At 41.0% G+C, this 24,041-nt stretch overlaps 1 protein-coding gene across 2 annotated transcripts in view; it reads left to right on the forward strand.

Moving 5' to 3' along the window:
* CEP350 (centrosomal protein 350) overlaps positions 1-9,267 on the forward strand; it is a 123,568-nt gene extending 114,301 nt beyond the window's left edge. For both annotated transcript variants that reach the window (XM_080925470.1, XM_080925471.1), the window contains 2 exons: positions 369-491; positions 5,631-9,267. In XM_080925470.1, coding sequence (XP_080781596.1) covers positions 369-491; positions 5,631-5,795 — 288 coding nt within the window. In that variant the 3' untranslated portion in view covers positions 5,796-9,267. The remainder of the gene's footprint in view (positions 1-368; positions 492-5,630) is intronic.
* Positions 9,268-24,041: the final 14,774 nt, after the last annotated feature.

The following is a 24,041-nucleotide window of genomic DNA, read 5'->3' on the forward strand; positions in this document are numbered from 1 at the left end:
ACTCCCACCCCAAGGAATCCAGCACCCTCCTGGCCTCCTATGAGAAAACACAAGCACACATAAACATATAAGTAAAGTGTTTATTATTACAAGAACAGTGGTTCTTTTAAAAACTCAGCTCTGAAGTGATTTTTCTTTAAAGATATACCGTTAGTTTTACTTTTATATGTTCTATAAAAATAAAATTGTTAAGTGAATAAAATATGAGTGTTTGAGATGCTTTCCCTCCATATTGTAAAAGGAATTAAGTAGAAGAAAACTATGTTCTTCTACCAAAAATACTCTGAGCACAGATCTTCTCTGGAACTGTGAACATGGACTGTAAGGGTGTGTCGGCTTGTGTTTACTCACCCCTCTCATTTCCACAGCACTTCCTAACAACTGAGGTACTCAAACTGTTCAGTCTTAAGAAGGAGCCAAACCACAAAACAGATTGGCAGAAAATGATGAAGTTTGGACGGAAGAAGAGAGACCGAGTAGATCACATCCTGGTCAGTGCTCCCATTACCCTAACTCATAGTGTAGAGATTCCAGCAGCAAGAGTGCATGTAGTTAACCCTGAATGCATGAGGGGAACTCCACACTTTCATCTGCTACTTTTCCTCTCCTCAGTTTGAGGAATGGCTTTCTTTTGTTCTGTTAAACAAATATTTTAACTTAACCAACAGAAATTTGTGGGAACATTGACAAGCCAAACCTTAAGTGAACTTGAGATGCAGGTAGTAAAATTAAAGGGGAGCAGTGTGGGTCTTGGAGCCCGGCTGTCTGCACTTAACCTGCCAAGTGTTGAACCTATTAGGTCTCTTTTCTCTGTCTGCAAAATGAAGGTGATAACTACCTACCTGATCGAATTATTAAGAGAATTAAATATTTCTTTATTTTCAGGCATGTGTGTTGCTTAGCGGGGATACACTCTCAAAATGTATGCTTAGGAGGCAGTATTCACACAAACCAGATGGTATAGGGCAGCCATTTGACATTGCTACTTAATGCTTTTAGGAGACGAGGTAAATACCGGATGGATGGAGCTGCTGGTGGACTAGTATGGCATATGTTTTCCAGTAAACTTTTACTTATAAGTAGGAGTACACCTTAATAATAAAAAGTATAGGCTAAGATATACATAAACCAGTAATACTTATTATCAATATTAAATGCAGTGCATGATTGTAGGTGCTATGCTTTTTTTTTTTTTTTTTTTGTTTTGTTTTGTTTTGTTTTGAGACAGGGTCTCACTATGTAGCCCACAGTGGCCTCTTAACTCAGTCCTCCTGCCTCAGCCTTCTAGTAGCTAGAATCACAGGCATGGCCCCTCCCCATCCCCATGTGCTGTCTATCCTGAATGACTTTATTTTTGAAGCAAGGAGTTTAAGGGGGGAAACTGCAAGGTTACATTTAAATCTATAACTTTAAGAAATGATGGATGAATGCTTGAAATGAAAGTGGGGGAAGAGACAGCTAACGATGCAATAGTAGAAGACAGCTACTTGAGAATGCTGAGCAAGATGTCACCAGTGCATAAACATTTACTGTGCAAGACTTTTTGCTAGTAAGGCTTTGGTATCAAAGGTTATGAAAGACATCATCTTAATATTGGAAGGGGAGGGCAGTGATTTGGAGCTATTTTCAGGCCCAAACCAATAATCAGAAGTAGTAAGTAAATTATGTAAGATGTGAATAATAAACAGACTGATCTGCAGATATTTATGAAACATTCTAAAATGAAGGTACTATATTGTGACATCAGAGGCTTATACCCAGTGCCACACAGGGCCATTTAAACAGAAGCATTTCTCAATATGGCACCAGAAAATCTTCAAATATTGAACAAATAAGATGCTTCATTTGAAATTTAAGATTATGTCTATGTTATATTAATTGAAGATTTTTAGACATAGTGGTACATGCCTATAATCCCAGCACTCCAGAGGCTAGAAAACAGAATTGCCTATTTAACTGTTTACATTTATTTTAGAGACAGGATATTATGTAGCTCTGGCTAACCTAAAACTGTATAGAACAGGCTGGCCTTAAACTCACAGAGATCCACCTGCCTCTGCCTCTGCTTCCTGCATACTGGGATTAAAGATGTGTACTGCACATCTGTCAGAAAAAAAAAAAGAATTTAAGATACAAATAAGAAATAAAATAAGAAAAAATTATTATATGAATGTCCTTTTCCTTAGTCATACTTTCCCATGCTTACAGCTTTTTGCATGGGTTTTTTGTTCCAAAGTAATCATATCTGCCATTTCAGAAGTTGGAGTGATAAACAAATCTGACTTCTGCTGGGTCAGAGTCATCAAATATGGTAGCATCCAGAAGGCCTATCTAGGGGAACCCAAAAGTCTATCAATAGTTCTATTAGTATTCTAGCTAGGCGTAGATAGAAATGTGAAGAAGTAAAGACAAGTTATCAGAAATACAAAGCCCTAAGCAGGAAACCAGGAGAGGCCAAGATAGGGATTTTATTTTAAATGTTCCTGATGTACAGGAGGATTTCCATGAGTTTGAATTCTACCAGGACTACAAAGTGAGACCCATCTCAAAAAACCCAAAACCATAAATTTGTAAAACCAACGTTCTGCAGTCACTATAAAGACCTGCATTCCAGACATCATTGATCAAGCACCTTCTCTTCACACCGTGTTAAGCACTGAAAAATTACAAACAAAAAAAAAAAGGTTTTTGGAGCTCACAGCCTAGCAGACAAACAGATGGACAGAGTATAGTTTATGGTGGAGGGGGGGGCAGAATGAAAAAATGAAAAGCACAGAAGGCTTGCACAGGTCAGAGGTAAACAGTCCCTCCAGGAGAGCTGTGCTCTACTCAGACAGCACATGACCTGCTTCTCACCTTGTTCACAAGGATGCCCTGAAGCCCGGGGCCACATTCTCTTCACAGTTCCCTGCCACAGTCTTAAGCCTTTTCTCTTTCGTGCCCACCCTACTTTGTCTGAGAACTCTTCATGCAGTCTCAGGTATAGGAACCAAGCACTTACCGATAATAAATCAAAGGTTTTAAAGCATTTCTGTAGTGTATAGCTATAAATTTAACATTGATTAGAACACATTTGCACGCCAGTGAAGTAGATGTGCTTGCTTATTTCACATAAAGAATCAAATCTTGGCTGATATTTTATACTGCGGGATATAGAGCATCCTCAACATTTTTCAGAGCTGATTGACACTTTGATTTCATAGCTCTCAATACTAAGCACCACTTTGCATAAACCCATAGTGCAAAATGGCAAAAGTATATTTTGAACCATCTCAGAAATTGTTGGAAATTCTGTTCTGATTTCAAGCCAAAATTTATTTAATAATTTTTTATATGAAACTCAAGTCAACAGCTCAAACAGTATCCTTTAAAATCGAACATAATGTAGTCCAAAGAGTTACTAACTAGTTTGATACTTAAATGCTGAGAAGTTCTGTTTCCCATCATCCTGTTTAATATAAGATCAGAAAACACTAATTCATAACATACAATAGTCTCAATCTAATTGAGGTGTTTGGGTCACCTTTTGATAGTATAGTAGGCATAATGTCACACAATGCAAAGTGCAGGGTGTATGTTCTGAACTAAGACCGTAATGATGTAACATGTGTAATACCAGAAACACCTCTGAGCCATTATGTTTGATTTTTGATCATTGTACATTCAGAAGTCTTGTGTATGCTCACATACATGCATGCCTAGTCTGTGATTACCCAGTTTGTGTATGTGAGGGGTTACTGTTAGACTGGCTTTTATTTCTAAATTAGTGGATTTGTTTACACAAAGACACACATATCTGGAGGGTAATTGTGTAGTCGACTCTGCAAGACTAGAAGAAAATAACAGGCAGATCCATAGTTGTCACCATGGTCAGCTTTGATCTGAGAGTCAGACAAAAAGGAGGAGTGTTGGTTCTAAAACAGAAAATATTCCTGACCTGTGGTGATGGGGATTGAACCTGGGGCTTCATGTGCATGTGCGATACTAAGAGGCTCCACTCAGCCCCACACAGTCTGCTGCCCTCTGGGAAAAAAAGCAGTTGTTACTGTTTGTACCTGGGCTTAAGGACTAGTGCTTCTGCAGTCCTTAAAGCCTTGTGTTTTATTTGAGGGAGAACCCACATTACACTGGAGAGATGACAGACACTGTCATGAGCTATGTCTACTGCAAGCATAAAAGTACTTCATAGGACGGAATGCTCTAAAATTTTGTTTTTGACAAAGAAATATTTAAGAGCTTTCACATTAAAGACTGAGACCTTCTTTACAAAAAGGTAAAGTGTGTAACTTAAACTGAGAATGTGAAGTCTCTTACGCAGACCTACTGTTAGATTTCTCTAAGCAAGGTTGTTCCCCAGTACACACAGCATTAGGTGGGCCTTCATACCAGTTCCTTAGTAGGTTAGATCCATTTCTTGTATATTAAATGTGATTCTGTGGCCTAGCAAACAGAGGAACATGGGTTAAACTAGTTTGAGGATGGGCTCTCTTTAGCATGCTGTTCACTGTACTCCCTGAGAAGGAGTTCCCTTAAGTTTAGTTGGTTAAGAACCCTCTTCAGTAGAGCCATTCCATAGCTACAGATTGGGAAACAGATACTTGTGAGACCTGTGAGCCTTCCTCCAAAGAGAAAAGAGTAATGTCATCACCTTTTGATGTGTCAGGTCCAACACAGATAGATGTGTGCACATGGCACACGTGTTTGTTGCTCTCCCTTCTCTCCACCTCCAGGTGCTATGGCCCCTGCCAGTCACGTCACTGCTTCCTAAGGGAGGTGGAGGACTAACTAGATCCCCTTCACCTGCCTCTCCCAATAAGATACCAAAGTCAGGACAGAAACCCTTGGTTTTTCTGTCATTAGATTTAGCAATCCTGTAACTGCAGCTAGTTTTGATGAGTTTGGAACTCAGGGCTCCTCCACCTGATCTCCATCCCAGTAACACTGCAATTTTAAGGAGGCCAATATTTGTGTTCTTAGAGTACAGTTATTTAAAATCATAAGCAAAGAAAGTTAAAACAATAAGCAAGCAATAAGCCTGGAGGTGTTGTTTCTAACTTGATTAGTTTTCATTTACCTAGGGATCCCAAAAATTCAAAAATGCAAAAAGGCAAGTAATTGTAACAATAACTTAAAAATAAACTTGAGCAGTGTTGCATTTGTAAAAATACTTTGTTTTGAGAAGCAACCTGTGTAGTCCTTGCTGACCTTGAACTTGCAATTCTCCTGTCTCAGCCTCCCAAGTGCTAGAGAGTCATAGGTAGTATGCACCACGATGGCTGGCTGTCACTTATTTTGAATACTCTAGAATTATATGCTACATTTGTTGGATGAGTAGAGTTTTCCTTTGCAATGCACCATCTAAACTTGCTGTTTCTCTTTCCCGTAAGCTCCTGTATGAATTCACTCATGTTAACACAATGGACTTGTAATCAGTCTAACTTTTGTATCTACAAAATGCTGGAGTACCATCATGTTGAAATGGAGCTATTTTTAGTTTAGATGCAAAATTTAAAAGTGTATCGACACTATTTCTTTAGGACATATTGTGGATGGGACTGTATATAACATGGAGATAGAAGTTCCTGGCTCTTGTGTGACAGATTTGCTAACTATTGTCTTCTAATGTCCAGGTCCAGGAGCTCCACGAGGAGGAGGCACAGTGGGTTAACTATGATGAAGATGAGTTGTGTGTGAAGATGCAGCTGGCTGATGGGATCTTTGAGACCTTGATCAAAGATACTATTGATGTTCTCAATCAGATCAGTGAAAAGCAGGGGAGAATGCTACTTGTGTGACATCTTGCAAATAAATCGAACACTGAGTGCTAACATGAGTCCTGGGCCTTTCTGCCTTCTGACACACCCAAACCCACCATAACAAGAATGCTCCTGGACCTTGAACCTGTTCTTATGGACTGCTGGTTTGGAGTTCATGGGACAATGTGGTATATCTGGTATTACAGCCTTTGCCTTTACAGACTGTCCACTGGATTATGTGGTTCTTTCCTGTGGGCAGGGTTATACTCTGATGTTGAGACTTGGTATCACCTCATTAGCATCCATACCTACTAGGTCTCAGATGAGGGCTGAGAACACCAGACTGATTTCTGAACTTAGACAAAGCTTGAGTCCCATGGGACTTGAGCCTCATCAGGAAAAAGAGGTACATAAATTCATCTTTTAACTTTCAAAACATAATCCTGGTCTATACAATGAAACTCATAAATGGACATTCTAGTCTCTGAACAGTATTAAACCCATAACCACTTCTAAAATAGGCAAACTCAAGATTGTCTGCCTGTTTCACATTCTGGAGTTTATTTCTTCCATTCTTGAAGTTGAGCAGCACCAAGTGGATCAGAAATAAGTAGGAGCTTTGCTTTGGGCACCACCTAAAAACTGTAACCCATTGCACTGTGTCTAATTTTCCTGTCTGGGCAGAAAACAAATGCCCCAGTGAAGATGAGGCTCCAGCACTGCTTCGGGATGCTCCTCGGCCCTTGTCCCGCCCCTGTTCTTTCCTCCTCTGCCCCTGACCTCTGCCAGCTGCTCTCAGAATCGTAGATACTCAGGACCATCTCAGGCATCCAGGCATGGCAAAAGTAGAAATAACTCATTTTGGCCTTCAAACTTTGAATTCCCATCTCTCCCGAAGAAGTCAGATGCTGTTACTTGAATGATTTAGGAAATGTGTGTGTGCACCAAAGACAAGAAGATACTGTCTATAGTCTGTGTGCTTGTTTTGCTCTGTGGAATATTTTTAATTTATTTTAAGATAAATTATTAAGTTGAAAATGTGTGTCCCTGTTGAGAAGTGAAAGATTCTCATAATTGTAAGACTCCGTCTCGAAGCCTCTACAGTTTAGTCTTTGCACAGGAAAGCTGCAGTTTTAACAAATCTGTACACACACTGAAGAAAGTTCAATTCATCAAAAAGACAACAAGCATTTACATCACCCGCAACAGCAAAAGCGGGAGATGACTTGAAAGACTGAAATTGAATCCTGCCTTTCTTGCAGCATCGCATCTTACAACTATTACCTGTATCTGAGGAACATCTCCAGCTGCTACTCTCGAGCACATGGTGCTCTCCTGGGCCCTTAGCACCTGCCTTCTGACTGATTTCTCTTCATCAGTCCTGCCCTTCATGATCCCAGAGAATGTGGATGATCTGAGGCACGAGTGTAAAGCCTTAACCTTAAAAGTCCCGACTAGAGCAGCATGGTAAGACATCCGCTGGGTTCACACACAGATACCCAAGGACATTATGGCTTCAGAACACATTAGCAAACCCAAAGATGGCGTAACCCTTAAGTATGCACATTTGTTCTTTTGCCTTTGCCTCTGATGTCTCTGCACACGTCACTCTTGGTTTGTTTCACCCTGTCATCACACAGCATTTGCTGAAACCATCATTGGATGTTTGCATTTTGCACAGTGACTGGTGTGCCAGCTCTTGACAGTAAGAAAGCACTGCAGTGTTCTGATTGGGTCTCTGAATGCTCAGGTGGGTGTCTCATCAGCATCTTCTGTGCTGCTGCTGCTGAGCTGTCGTCCTTAGCCATAATGAGCAAGTTGACTAAGAGAAGCAAGGTTTCTTGAGGTTATTAACCAGTGGTGTGGAAATGGTTTTCATGTGGTCAATGAAAGCAAAGAGAGTTCTCTTCAGTTTGTGTTCTTTAGAAGACAGGAAACATCTGTGTCCATCCCTTGACTGTTTGTAGGATCATATTGTCTTTATGAAACTGAACTTTACAGCTGCTATAAATTTTTTATAAACAAAAATCAAATTATAATAGGAATATAGCTTGTTTTCCATGTCTCCATTGTTTGGGCCCAAGGTTAATTTTTAATAAGAAAGTATATCTTTTGCTCTTTACATTATCATGCCAGAAGAGGAAAAACATACTGATAGAAGTCCATGGACTCAGCAATCCGGACAGTGCCAGGACTGTGGCAGTGGCCATCCTGACCTCCTCCAGCTGTCTTCACTATCCAGGATCCTGCACTCCAGATGTGAGGCAGGAATAGACCAGTCTCATCCTTTGCTAGCAATCATATATCTACAGTGTGGTAGCAAAAACAAAGGAATCTAGAGGTAGTGGGTTTCTTCCTATTCTAACTATTGGCTTTAACTGAGATGGGTTTATTGTTAGGGTTCTAGGCGTGATGTGTGGATGCTCAGCCACCCACTCACTTGCTCCATACTGGGGTCTTTTTAATGAAGCTCTGCCTCATGACTAAGAACCTAAATATGCCCTCTTTCTAATCTTCGCTCCCTCTCCCACACCCCATCTCCTGTCGTTCTGCATTAATTCCTCTAAACGATCTTTGCATCCGCAGTAATACCTTTTAACAGCACTGTCAGAATTTAGTAGTAAACCACCATGTAGGCTTCAGATTTACTTCTGAGTCCAAACAATTTGTGCTATCCAGGGCAGTTAACTCTGGGTTCAACTAGTACAGGGTATCGATTCCCTCTTCAGGTCTAAACAGGAATTTTTACTCTAGGGAAAAGTGGGAAGAGCTCAAAAGTAGTTAAATAAGGAAGGTGACTTCCTTCTGTGACTACAGGTCTCTGAGAAATTATCTTTCTAAAGAGATTGCTTTGTTCATAAGAATGTTGTGGCCTATTGATAAAAACAATTTTGTTCACTTTCTTGTCTTGAAAAAAAAAAGTGGCCTTAGCTTTTTGCAATACTTGAATAAAGTGTGCACTTGCAAAAGAAGTTCTGTAGCACAGCATTAGAGACTCATAACTTTTCTGCAAGAAGTTCAAACCTACATCTTCCTTTTACTACCTTAAGAATACTAGTGAATAAAACATTAATTCAAAGAGCAAGTGATAGAAACTACAATGACGTTTAATGCAAATTGTAGGAATTTACATGTTTACAAATCATCTTGAACTGGTTGTGCAGCAATTCAATAAAATCTTTGTATTATAAAAATGTGAAGAAAATGTAAACTGGTGTAAAGGAGGTACTGTCATTTTAATTAACCTATGTTTAAAAGCTTTTCCTTCTGGACTTTGCAAAGCCTTCTTGGTTACACATTGCAAAGCATTCTCTAGGGGGCTCAGTCTCCTTGTGTGTACTGTACTGTGCAGACATGAAAGATAAACCCGTTTACTGTGTTCGTGTAAATAGCATTTTCAGCCAATAGTCACCCGTGCAGCTCTTAGGCGTCTGCACAGAAGGCTGAGGGTGTGGTTTGTAAGTGCGCTCTGTAAATACCTGGGAGGAAGTCCCATGTACACCTGTAAATAGATTTGTTAACTAAAATGTACTTTAAGATGAAATCTGTAAATAAATTGATTTATAAATTAATTCCATGTCTGGTGTTAATTTGTCTACTCATGAGCCAGGTTTAGAAACGAGTTCTCCTGAAAGTGATTCTTGTTTTGGTTCAGGCACTTGTTCTTAGAGTAAAGGGAGCTGCTGGAAGAGCTGTGGATGCTGCACACAGGTCCCCAGCACAGACAGCACCCTAGTCTCTTGACAAGCCCATTAATTCCTCAGATAATCAGTAAGCATCACCTGTGTTAGCATTGTGGGGAGACGGCAAAGGAGGCAAACATGGTTGGTTCCTGGTCTTGTGGAGCTCAAAGTCTAATGAAAGAGCATCATCAAAGAACACTTTTTTGAAAATGAGTGCATGTCAAGCTGTCACAGGCTGTAAAAGAAGCATGCTCGGGGAGGAGATACGTTAAAATGGTGGGATTGAGTCAAGAGAGAACTCCCTGATAAATCTTGAGTTTGTTTTTGACACAGGATTTCACTATGTAGTTAAGCTGGCCTTACACACATACAACCCTCTTATTTCAGCTTCCTCTTTAGATAGGATTCACACATGCCAGCATATCTGGTTTTTATGTTTGCCTTGAACATTGATGGGCTTCCTCCAATTCATGGTAAATGCCATTTCTCCTATATGACTTGTCTTACTCAACCCTGCAAAATAGCACATAAAGTCACACATAATAAAGTGTGCCACAAAGATGACTGGGTGCAGAGGCTGTAATTTACTTCTGGAATAAGAGCTTGGTGGGGAATGGAGACAGATACAGAGAAAAATCAAAGAATTCAAAATAAAATCAAAGAATGGAATTATGTGGCACTCAGGCAGAAGTACCCACCAGCCTCTCGCTGACATTCAGCCTTCCTGACAGCAAAGTCTGCTGTGTCTTCAGCCCCTTGCCTCATTAAAGAATCCTCAGAAAACAATAGACCCTACATGGTAACAGATACTACTCAACTCACTAAAAATAGCAAAGTCCACATAACTACTGTGTGACAGATAATGTGGCTGGTGCTAAGGACATGCTGGTTGGGGGAAGGAAGGGAAGGGGGCTGGGAGGCTGAGCTGCTCTAACTATGAATCAGAACTTGAGGGCATGACAATTAACAGCCAAGAATGGTGAAGCGTCCACAGATAGGAACTCCAGAAGAGTTCAGAAATCACATGCTAGTTGCTCAGAAAAGTGGGCAAGGAGAGATTGTGTTTCTTTTCACAGGTGACTGGGCTCTGTGACTAAGATCAGTAGGCAGGTAAGTGCCTGCCAGTAATGATTCAAGATCAGCCAAAATAAACAGGGCATGGCAGGCTTAAGTGACACTGTACTCTTAAAACCAGAGAAGTTGAGCTTTAGATCCAGCCTCTGCAATTTCTCAGCTACCCCAACTCCATGACCAGCAGATCTACAATGCAGCTAGCTCCAATGAGCCCAACTGCTAGCACCCTACTCTGGCTGCCCTAGGAAGACTTTCTCTTCATCTCTCTCCATTACTGTGGAGGATGAAGATCTGGGGCATGCTGGGAGCCAGACACCAGAGCCTAAGCAGAAGTGAGTCTAAAGCAGGGAGCTAATCCCCTTGCATTGGCTGTAGAAGGAGGCATTCGGGTCCAAGGCCTGTTCTTAGTGTAATTCCCACAGGTAGGGGGACTGCATGTGATTAAACTCTAGCCCTCACTGAAAGCCAGCACAGCACAGCACAAAACAATAAGCTCAGATGAGGAGGACAGCTTCATTTGATAGTGCCTGCATAGCCTCTGTGGGTGATGCAGCTTGGGGCCAGGACCTCCCTCTCAGTCTTAGACAATCTATCAGGAGGACCAGATCAAGAAGATGAGACCCTCCCTGGAGGGTGCCCTTCACTTAACTAAGGCATGTGTCTGGAAAAAGCCAGGGGGTTTTTGGTGGTGGTTGGTTGGTTTTATTTTCGAGGCAGGGTTTCTCTGTGGAGCCCTGGCTGTGCTGGACCGTACACAGAGATCCATCTTCCTCTCTGCTTCCCAATTGCTGGGATTAAAAGAATAAGCCAAATTTAAGAATTTTATTTTAGTTTTTGAGGGACTGTCAGGAGCACAGCTGATCATCTCACCTAAGCAGACATCTTTTCCAGCTCTAATTCTTCCCTCCTCCAATTATGTGCACTGGTGTCGGCAAAACACAAATGTTCTGCCAGCAGACAACAGGATGACTCTGCTGTTCCTCGCCACCTTGACTAGTTAGTTCAGGGGAATTCCAAATCATTGTGTAGACAGAGCCTTACAATGGGAGTGTGGGATGACAAATCCTTCCTTCAGCTGTGCTAGTTTCTATCAGAGTGTTGCCACAGCAGGTGAGATGTTCCCACAGCCCACCATGAGCTTCCCACTCTTTTCTATAACTTCCTTGGGGACCACTGCCTCTGGAGTTTGATCTAAACCTTTTAATTCCAAACAAATGGAAGAGCAATTCATATCTTGACTGAACTTGGCATATCCTAGAATGTCACTCAGAGTGTCTATCACACCAAGATATTAAGACTCCTCAGTGTGACAGAGAAGTCTCAATGTCCCATTGCTCTATTCCAACTTTCTGCCATCCCATGAGGTCCCATGACAGGAAGGTCCTGAAAACAGAATTGCCATAAGTATTGGGTGAGAAGACCTGATCCCAACTATGAAGGAAATATGTTGAAAGGAGTAGCAGGGTGGTCAGTGATTGGGAGTCTATAATTCACCTGATGGAATTTTTACCTCTGTGCTTACTGCCTCTCTGTGCTTCTAGCCTCTGTACAAACTTATCCAGTGCTAAATAAGCTCACCCTTTCTAGCTCTTTTTGGAATCTGGTTGGCTGGTCAACTCAGCAGTTCTGTCTCAAAATTCTCCAAACTGACTTAATTTGACTTCTCTCAGCTTCTTACTGGGTTTCAGACCCAGGACAAGGGGCTGAGGTGCATATTTAACGTACCAAAGTGGACCTGGCCTCCAGGTTCTCCCAGTATTCCTCAGTTCCTACCTGTTACAAGGTTATGGCTAGCACATCCCACCCTCTACCCTGAACTTTCAAGCACAGGAGCAAGGCCTCCCCTCTCCAAGAAGCCCCTACATAATCCGTAATCCAGACATTTTGGTCCCCCCTTTCTCTCTCCCCCTCTCTGCATTTTCTCTCTCCCTGTGTGCATGACATCACACTGTCTCTTCCTTCTCCCCTCTATTTCCCTCCTCACAGTGACTTTCCTGGCCCGAGTCCTTGGGACCACTGAACGTGCCCAAGAGCTGCTTCCCAGTAAACATGCCTTTATATATTTTAATCTGGCTTGAATTGGCTCATCTCACCAGCAGAGAATAATTTATCACCTCTGAATTGCTGTGCTTGGCCTCATACTTTTTTTTTCAACTTTATTGGATATTCTCTATATTTACATTTCAAATGTTATACCCTCCCCCCCCCCCCACACACACACTCCCCTTCCTCCTCTCCCTCAACTTGATTCCATGAAGGTGCTCCCTCTCCCAACCACCCACTCCACCTCAGCACCTTGGCATTCCCCTGCACTGGGAAAACAAGTCTTCACTGGACCAATGACCTCTCCTCCCACTGATGCCAGACAATGCTATCCTCTGCTATATATGCAACTGGAGCCACGGGTCTCTCCATGTGCACTCATTGGTTGGTGTTTTAGTCCCTGGAAGGTCTGGAGGGTTTGGTTGGTTGATAATGTTGTTCTTCCCATGGAGTTGTAAACCCTTTCAGCTCCTTCAGTCCTTTCTCTAGCTCCTTCATTGGGGACCCCATGTTCAATTCGATGATTAGCTGCAAGCATCCTCATCTATATCAGTATGGCTCAGGCAGAGCCTCTAAGGAGGCATCCATGTCAAGTTCCTGCCAGGAAGCACTTCTTGGCATCAGCAATAGTGACTGGGTTTAGTGGCTGAATATGAGATGAATCCCAGGTGAGGCTGTCTCTGGAAGATCTTTTCTCCAATCCCTGCTCCTCTATTTGTACCTGTATTTCCTCCCATGACTGTTTTGTTCTCCCTTCTAAAAACAACTGAGGCATCCACCTTCTGGCTTTCCATCTTTTTGAGCTTCATAAGGTCTGTGGATTGTTTCTTGGATATTCCGAGCTTTTTGGGCTAGAATCTGATTATCAGTAAGTACATACCACATGTGTTCTTTTGTGACTGGGTTACCTCACTCAGGATGATAGTCTCTAGTTCCTTCCATTTGCCTAAGAATTTCATGAAGTCATTGTTTTTTAATAGCTGAGTAGTACTCCAATGTATAAATAAATGTACCACATTTTTTGTATCCATTCCTCTATTGAAGGACATCTGGGTTCTTTCCAGCTTCTGGCTATTATAAATAAGGATGCTATGAACATATTGGAGCATGTGTCCTTGTTATATGTTGGAGTGTCTTTTGGGTATATTCTGAGGAGTGGGATAGCTGGGTCCTCAGGTAGTACTATGTCCAATCTTTTGAGGAACTGCCAGCTGGATTTCTAGAGTGTACCAGCTTGCAATCCCACCAACAATGGAGGAGTCTTCCTCTTTCTCCACATCCTCACCAGCATTTGCTGTCACCTAAGTTTTGATCTTAGCCATTCTGATTGGTGTGAGGTAGAATCTCAGGGTTGTTTTGATTTGCATTTCCCTGATGTTGAACTAGGGATGTTGAACATTTCTTTAGGTATTTCTCAGCCATTTTGGTATTCCTCAGTTAAGAATTCTTTGTTTAGTTCTGTACCCCATTTTTAATAGGATTATTAGATCTCTGGAGTCTAACTTCTTGAGTTCTTTTATATATTTAATATTAGCCCTCTATCAGATGTAGGATTGGTAAAGATCCTTTCCCAATCTGTTGCTTGCCATTTTGTCCTATTGACGGTGTCCTTTGCCTTACAGAAGCATTGCAATTACATGAGGTGCCATTTGTGGATTCTTGCTCTTAGAGCACAAGCCATTGGTGTTCTGTTCAGGAAAATTTCCCCTGTGCCTATGTGTTCTAAGCTCTTCCCCACTTTCTCTTCTGTTTGTTTCAGTTTTATGTGGAGGTCTTTGATTCACTTGGACTTGAGCTTTGTACAAGGAGATAAAAGTGGATCGATTTGCATTCTTCTACATGCTGACTGCTTGGCCTCAAACTGAGAATCTGTTCTAATCCTCTGGCTCCTTCTCATTCTCTGGCTCAGTGTCTTTTTATCTGTCTCTAATCAGTTTTCTCTTCAACCTGTGTCTGTAAAGCTGCCGCTGTCCCATCTCCCTCTTGTGTTGCCTCTTTCCTCTGTTCTGAGAGGGGCGCATCCTACTCTGCCAAATCTTTCTGATTCATCACTTCGCCATTCAATTAGACATCACTTTAAAACATGGGTGCTTCCTTCTACAAACTAACTTACCTTTATTGTTTGGAACTAAAGGTATATACTAAAGGTGTGTTTGTATTCCCACAAGAGGGATTAAAGGTGTATGATAAGGGTTGAACCACACCACAACTAGAAACTTTTTTTCAGTAAATAACTCAATCTCAGGGTTCATGGCGAGACCAAATATCGTGCAACAGGATTCCACAGGCAGCATAATGCATTTGCCTGTTTGCCATTTCCCTGCAAGTTCAGGTTTGTCTAACATCTTTAACCTAGTAATTTTTATCCCAAGTGTAGCAGTGTTTAATTGTTTAAAAAGGTGGCTTTTGCTGGTAGGGTTTTCAATGTGTTTGTATAGTTATTTGATTCTCCAATCTTTTCATCTCACCACCCTGCTTCTCTGGGACAAAGTGTAGAAGGTCTACTTTATGTGACAAGACCCTGTTGACTACTATTGCTGGACCATGACCATGGTGTCTCACTCAGACTGGAGTGGCTTTTGTATCTGAATGTATAACTAAAGCAGTTTTTGAAGCCATGATGGCATCTCTGGGTCTGTATGACATAAAATGGCATGCTTACATTTGCATAGTACATCTACTGTGGTAAGGCATCTTGTAATCTGTGACCAGCAGTCCCACGTGATTGCCACTTTAAGTTTTTCATGAACAAATGGCCATGACCCGCTTGATATAGCCTGCTTTGTCATGTATGTCCAGGGCACACTGGCAATGTCACACAGTTGTGCTGCATCTAGGACTTCCTGGTTTGTTTTTTATTTTTGGGGTGTGTGTGTGTGTGTGTGTGTGTGTGTGTGTGTGTGTTTGAAAGGGGAATTAGTTTTCATGACTTGGTCCATTTTATATCAAAGGTAAGCTTTTGTTTTATAGTAGGCTAGACAGGTAATCACAGCAATTTGCCAAGTACAAGTTAGATTAGCTTTTTGATTGCAATATTTTATTACATTTTTAAAACACACTCTACTGATTTTAAGTTTATTTGTGTGGAGAGGTAGGAGTGGAGGCCAGAAAGTCCAGAGGCTGGAGTTACTGGTAGTTCTATGCCACCAGCACCACCAGCACCACCACCTATACACACCTGGATGTTGGGAACCAACTCCAGTCCTCTGCAAGAGCAGCAGCAAGCACTCTTAACTGTGGGGTCATCTCTCTCGCCCCTTCATTCCATTTTTTCTAAATGTGTTTTTTTTATTGCATGAGTGTGTGCTGTAGGGAGAGGAACACATGCCACAGTGTGCATGTGGTAGTCAGAGGACAGCTTTACACAAGCTCCAGGAGTGGAACTCGGTCCTCCAGACTTACGCAGCAAACACCTTTATCCTCTAAGCCATCTCATGGCCCAGCCTCCTCTCTAATGGCTCTTTGTTATGGACATTAATAAGAGTGATTAATGGTACCTGCCAAGGAAAAGACCAATACATTATTCAAAGTCATCCAAGACAGACAACACATGGGGCGAGAAGAGCGGGGAGGGAGGATGATGGGATGCTTAATGTAGCACAGCATTTACTTAAGCAGAGAAGCAACCATGCACTAGATAGAACTCTTTGCAATGCTTGGTCCTCTGTGGCCAGTGGATCCATTCTGCAGCTAGTGTGGGCAATATGGCTGCAGTGCCCCACTCAGGTTGCAGTGGAAGAGTTTCTCCTTGACCCTGGAGGCCTGCTTGAAATCACTGACACACATCTAAGCAGAACACGGAGTTCCACCAACCCTAAAAAGAAAGAGATATATGCTCATGGGATTGGCCTGAGCCTGAACCTGCTGTTGTCTGTTAAAAGGAATTTTATTGGTCCAAGGCCCATTCTCATATTCCCATGCATGGGCAGGAAGCTGAACATGATGGTCTTCCCACAGGATGAAAGTAGAGAAGCTGAGGGAAGTTTGGAAGAAGTTCAGGGCTTCTTAAACTTTTTGCTACTTGCAACACATTTTTGCTTTTTTTTTTTTTTTTAATGAAACTCAAGTCAGCAATTCAAATAACAACTTATAAATTTTTTTATTATTTTATGTGTATGGATATTTTCCTATACATATTTCTGTGTGCCACATGTATGCCTGGTGCATGAGGCATCAGATCCCCAGGAACTAGAATTAACAAAGAGTTATAAGCTTTCATGTGGAGGCTGGGAAAAGAACATAGGTCCTCTGGAAGAGCAACCACTGAACTACCTCTCCAGCAATTTCTTTAAGTCAAGCATCCTAAAACAATCCAGAGAAATATTAACTTGATACTGGTATGGTTTGTTTATGCTTGGCCCAGGAAGCTGCACTATTAGGAGGTGTGGTCTTGCTGGAGTAGGTGTGTCACTGTGGGTGTGGGCTTTAATAACCTTGACCTAACTGCCTGGAAGTGAGTCTTCTGCTACCAGCCTTCAGATGAAGATGTAGAACTCTCAGCTCCTCCTGCACCATGCCTGCCTGGATGCTGACATGTTCTGGCCTTCGTGATAATGGACTGAACTTCTGAACCTGTAGGCCAGCCCCAATTAAATGTTGTCCTTTATAAGAGCTGCCTTGGTCATGTTTGTTTACAGCACTAAAACCCTGACTAAAACAATACTTATACACGGAGGGGTGATAATTAGAAGTCTTTTCTTCTATAACCTTCCTATCTGAAAGATAGGAAAATGGGACACTGGGAATCTTCCTGTAAATCTGGAAAAGTGACTAGATGTCTAAGGGTGGATTGAGGGATTGGGCCCCCCAAAAAATTAGGAAAATGGCTTCTATAAATTTGCAGTGCTTCAATCTGTAACAAGCAGTGGTCTCACATCTGAGTGAGCGTGTCTCAGTTCATTGACGTCATGTGGTGTAACAGCATGTGCAAAGCCGAGTGGGCCTTTCACTGTTCGGAGCCACAGTACAAGTGGCACAGCACAGCAACACAGACTCAATCTGCCTTTACTTATCAACTAATAATATCTTGGCAATTGTACATTCATAAACCTTTTACTGTTGTCAAAATTTTTGCAACTCCTATGTTCAGTTACATGACACACAATTTAGAAACACAGGATCTAGATCCAGGTCACTGACCATTATGAGGGGACAGCTGATTCTTTCAAGAAATTGAACCAGAGAGAGTCAGAGCACTTGGATTCTTAAGCACCAAAAAAGCATGCAAGTGAGTAAACCAACTCACAAGTACTGAGCTAAGGTCTGAGTACTGAACCGACACCCCAGTCACGTTTATCACAACCCTGTGCCAGGAAGAGGATGAAGAACTACATTATAGTAAAACAAAATGTCCTCAGAAGAAAGACATGACACAAGAAAGTCTACAAAGGAAACATAGCTGCTAACAGATTATCTTTCAGTAAAAAAGAATCACTTAAAAAGCATCAAATAAGTTCCAGGACAGCCTGGTCTACAGAGAGAGTTCCAGGACAGCTTGGTCTACAGAGAGAAATCCTATCTAGGAAAAAACAATAAACAAACAAAAAGCCCTCATATGTAGTCTATAAAAGAGGTGGGTAAAGTGCTTGCTTGAGGACCTGAATTCTGAATTGAGATCCTCAGTATCCATTGTAAAAGCCAGATATCCCTTATAACCTCAGCATTAGGGATGGCAGTCAACAAGACAGGCAGATCTCAGTGACTCAGTGGCCAGTCTAGTCCAGCAAGAAACCTTCTCTCAAAAACTAAGATGGAGGCTACCTGACTTCGTCCCTCATGGGTACCACATCCAATCTCTATACAGTACAGTCCTACACATCTTGTAGTAGAGCTCAACCTGGTGAATCTACCTGCCCCTCTTCTCCACAGACCCTCCTCTACTGCTAGATCTAGCCCTGGTCCTACATCCAGTATTCCAGCTTAATCTGGCTGGCTCTGCCCGTGCCACCACAACCCCCCAGGTTTTGACCTAGACATCCATCCTGTGGGCTAACCCAACTCTTTGCCAGACTTCATCTCACCCAGGCTATGTTTAACTTTAAGTCCAGCCCAGATCACATATTCTGTGTTGAAGGTTACTACATCCATCCATGTCAGGCTCAGAACTAATGAAAAAAGTCCTTATGCCCAGATCTCATAGTAAAAATACAACCACTGGGAAAATTCAAGACGGTATCCCACCCTACACACCAATCCACCAGTCCTACAGAAATGTTTCTCAATGAGACAGACAAATACAGAATTCAAGACATAGAATTTAAAAGATCAATTATAAACGTCATCAAAGAATTTGAGGAGCTCAAAGAAGACACAAAGAAAAACAGCTCAATGGATTCTCTAAAGAGAATTCATTTAAAGAAAATAAACACCTGAGTAGTCTCCACAAAGACATAAACACAAGGCTGAAGAAAAGGCAAAGACAATCCAGGATTTGAAAACCAAATTCCACAAAGAAAGAGAAACACTGGTGAGAACTCACACTGTAGTGAATGTGAACTGAAAAATCCAATAACCCAACTAGAAAACCCAAAGAGAGCATCACACATTGAATGGACCAAGTAGAAGACACAGTATCAGGACTCAAAGATAGAATAACTAGGCGGTTGTGTAACACTGTAAAAAGACGGTCTTCAGATTATAAACAAATGAGAGAGATTTCAGGTCAATCATACAGTCCAGATCTTCAACAAGATCATAGGAGAAAACTTCCCCAAACTAAAAAAAGAGAGATACAAAAAATATACAGAATACAAAGTAGACAAGACCAAAAAGGAACTCTTCACAAACTACCATAATTAAAATGCTAAACATATAGAACAAAGAAACAGTATTCAAAGTTTAAAAAGAAAAAAATGCCATATATAAAGAAAACCTATTGGAATGACAGATGAATTTCTCAGTGGCAACTCAGAAAGCCAAAGAGCCTGAAGCAATGTCCCCCAAGTTCTAAAAGACCACAAATGTCAACCTAGACAACTATATCAAACAAAATTGTCAACTGTGGTTGAAGTAGAAAGAAAAACATTTTATAATACCAACCCGTTCAAAGGACCCATTGCCAGCAGGCTCAACATTTAAAATACTGAAAGCAATACTTCAGGCTAAACAGATGAATAAGTATAGTCAAGAGATTGTTGAAAAAGATAAATGAAATTTGCCTAACCTTTAAAGTATCACCTTAAAGAAAAAGGTTGGAATCTAAGGTCCCAATCAAATGGTACCAAGAAGCAAGCAGGCACTGCTAGCCTAATATCTGACAAAACAGACTTCAAGCAAAGGTAATAAGAAAAGATAAAGAAGGATGCTTCATTCTAGTCAAGGGAACAATGAACCAAGAAGGCATTACAGAACACCAAGACAGACAGGACTGGTGAGAACCGGGTGAGAATGGATGCTAACTAGCCAGGGGGCAGAGAGATCTCAGCAGAGCACCCACCCGACTTGATCCAGGGATCCAGGAACCCGGTGGAGGCATCGGGCCCTCTGTTCCCAGTCGGTGGCTTCCGGGGTGCACAACAGCCACTTGGGAACATCTGCCACAAGGAAGAGTGGAGATCCAGGGACACAGGCCAGGTATAAGGGAAAGGCAAGAACCAATCACTGACAAGATGGCAAGAGGAAAGGGAAAGAGCATACCCCAGGAAAACCAAGACAACCTGGCAACACTAGAACCCAGCTCTCCCATCACAACAAACAGCGGAATAGCAAACACTCCAGAAAAAGAAGACTCAGACACGAAATCCTACCTCAAGATGATAATAGAGATCCTTAAACAAGAACGGGAAGAAAAGCATAAAGAATTAGAAGCTTTTAAAGAAGAAACAAGAAAAACACTCAAAGAACTAGAAGAAAACAGAACCAAAGAGATGAAGAAATGGAAGAAGGAATTTAAAATGGAAATGGACACAATAAAGAAAACACTAAAAGAGACAACCCTAGAGGTAGAAATCCTAAAAAAGAAATCAGGAGTTACAGATGCAAGCATTTCCAACAGACTACAAAAGATGGAAGAGAGAATCTCGGGGGCCGAAGACAACATTGAAAACATAGACAAAACAGTCAGAGAAGATGTAAAAACCAAAAAGCTCCTAACCCAAAATGTCCAGGAGATCCAGGACACAATGAGAAGACCAAACCTAAGGATAATAGGAATAGAAAAGGGTGAAGAATATCAACTAAGAGGTACAGTAAATGTCTTCAACAAAATCCTGGAAGAAAACTTTCCTACCCTTAAAAATGAGATGACCACGAGCATAAAAGAAGCCTACAGAACTCCAAATAGGTTGGACCAGAAAAGAAATTCCTCCTGACACATAATAGTCAAAACACCAAGTGCCCAAAGCAAAGAAAGAATACTAAAAGCAGTAAGGGAAAAAGGTCATGTAACATATAAAGGCAGGCCAATCAGAATCACACCTGATTTCTCAACAGAGACTATGAAAGCTAGAAGAGCCTGGACAGACATCATGCACAACCTAAGAGAGCACAAGTGACAGCCCAAGCTGCTATACCCAGCAAAACTATCAATCACCATAGATAGAGAGATGAAGATATTTCAAGACAAATCTAAATTTACACAATATCTGACCACAAACCCAGCACTACAACCAATTATAGGTGGAAAACCCAATACAATGAGGGGAACCACCTCATAGTAAAAACAAGAAAACTTCTAAGCAAGAAAACCAAAAGAAGAAAGATACACAGGCATAATTCAACCTACCAAAGCAACAATAGCAGGAAACAGCAAGCATTATTCCTTGATATCTATTAACATAAATGGACTCAATTCCCCAATAAAAAGATATAGGCTATCAGACTGGATACATAAACAAAACCAGGCATTTTGCTGCATACAGGAAACTCATCTCAGAGACAAAGACAGACACTATCTCAGAGTAAAAGGGTGGGAAAAAACCTTCCAAGCAAATGGCCCCAAGAAGCAAGCTGGAGTCACCATTCTAATATCAAATAAAGTAGATTTTCAACCAAAAGTTATCAAAAAAGATAAGGAAGGACACTTCTTACTCATTACAGGGGAAATCTGTCAGGAGGAACTCTCAATCCTTAACATATATGCTCCAAATAAAAAAGCACCCATATTCATAAAAGAAACCCTACTAAAGCTCAAAAAATACATTTCACCTCACACAATAATAGTGGGAGACTTTAATACCCCACTCTCACCAATGGACAGATCATGGAAACAGAAACTGAACAAGGACACTGTAAAACTAGCAGAGACTATGAACCAACTGGAATTAATAGATATCTATAGAACATATCATCCTAAAACAAAAGAATATACCTTATTCTCAGCACCTCACAGCACCTTCTCGAAAATTTACCATATAATTGGACACAGAACAAGCCTCAATCGATACAAGAAGATCGAAATACTCCCATGCATCCTTTCAGATCACTATGGTCTAAGGCTGGTCTTTAATAACAACAAAGACAACAAAAAGCCCATATACACATGGAAACTAAACAATGTTCTATTAAATGATAGCAGGGTCAAGGAAGAAATAAAGAAAGAAATTAAGGAATTTCTAGAATTCAATGAAAATACGACATACCCAAACCTATAGGATGCAATGAAAGCAGTACTGAGAGGAAAACTCATAGCTCTGAGTGCTTCCAAAAAGAAACTGGAGAGAGCATACATTAGCAACCTGACAGCACAGTTGAAAGCTCTAGAATAAAAGGAAGCAGATACACCCAAGAGGAGTAGACAGCAAGAAATAATCAAACTTAGGGCAGAAATAGACCAAATAGAAACCAAAAGAACCATTCAAAGAATCAACAAAACCAAGATCTGGTTCTTGAAAAAATTAACAAGATTGATAAACCCTTAGCCAGACTAACTAGAGGGCAAAGAGAGAGTATCCAAATTAACAAAATCAAAAAGGAAAGTGGAGAAATAACGACTGAAACTGAGCAAATTCAAGAAATCATCAGATCCTACTACAAAAGCCTATACTCAACAAAGCTGGAAAATCTGGAAGAAATGGATGAATTCCTAGACAGATCCAAGACACCAAAGTTAAACCAGGACCAGGTAAACCATGTAAATAATCCCATAACACCTAAAGAAATAGAAGCAGTCATCAAAAGCCTCCCAACCACAAAAAGCCCAGGTCGAAATGGGTTCAGTGCAGAGTTTTATCAGACATTTATTGACGACATAATACCAATACTCTCCAAACTATTCCACAAAATAGAATCCGATGGAACACTACCTAACTCATTTTTTTTGAGGCTACAATAACCCTCATTCCTAAACCACACAAAGACCCTACAAGGATAGAGAACTTCAGATCAATCTCACTTATGAACATTGATGCAAAAATACTCAACAAAATCCTTGCAAACCAAATCCAACAACACATCAAAACAATCATTCACCATGATCAAGTAGGCTTCATCCCTGGGATGGAGGGATGGTTTAATATAAGGAAGTCCATCAACGTAATCCACCATATAAACAAACTCAAAGAAAAAAACCACATGGTTATCTCACTAGATGCTGAGAAGCATTTGAAAAAATTCAACACCCCTTCATGTTAAAAGTCTTGGAAATAACAGGATTCCAAGGCCCATACCTAAACATAATAAAAGCAATACACAGCAAACCAACAGCCAACATCAAACTTAACGGTGGGAAACTTGAAGCAATCCCACTAAAATCAGGGACTCGACAAGGCTGCCCACTCTCCCCCTACCTATTCAACATAGTACTGGAAGTCCTGGCCGGAGCAATTAGACAGCAAAAGGAAATCAAAGGGATACAAATTGGAAAGGAAGAAGTAAAAACATCACTATTTGCAGATGACATGATAGTGTACTTAAGTGACCCCAAAAATTCCACCGGAGAACTCCTACAGCTGATAAACAAGTTCAGCAAAGCGGCTAGATATAAAATTAACTCAAACAAACCAGTAGCCTTCCTATATTCAAAGGACAAAGATGTGGAGAAAAAAATTAGGGAAAAGATGCTCTTCACAATAGTCACAAAAACTATGAAATACCTTGGTGTGACTCTAACTAAGCAAGTGAAGGACCTGTATGACAAGAACTTCAAACCTCTAAAGAAGGAAATCGAGGAAGATCTCAGAAAATGGAAAGATCTCCCATGCTCATGGATCGGAAGGATCAACATTTTAAAAATGGCCATCTTACTAAAAGCAATCCACAGATTCAATGCAATCCCCATCAAAATTCCAACCCAGTTCTTCATTGAGTTGGAAAGAGCAATGTGCAATTTCATCTGGAATAACAAAATACCTAGATTAGCGAAATCCATCCTCAACAACAAGAAAACATCTGCGGGAATCACTATCCCTGACCTCAAGCTATATTACAAGCCAATTGTGCTGAAAACTGCATGGTACTGGTACAGAAATAGGCATGTGGATCAATGGAATAGAAGATCCAGAAATGAGCCCTCACGTGTATGGTCACCTGATTTTTGACAAAGGAGCTG

This window comes from Micromys minutus (genome assembly GCF_963924665.1).
Source record: "Micromys minutus genome assembly, chromosome: 1".
Taxonomy (NCBI): Eukaryota; Metazoa; Chordata; class Mammalia; order Rodentia; family Muridae; genus Micromys; species Micromys minutus.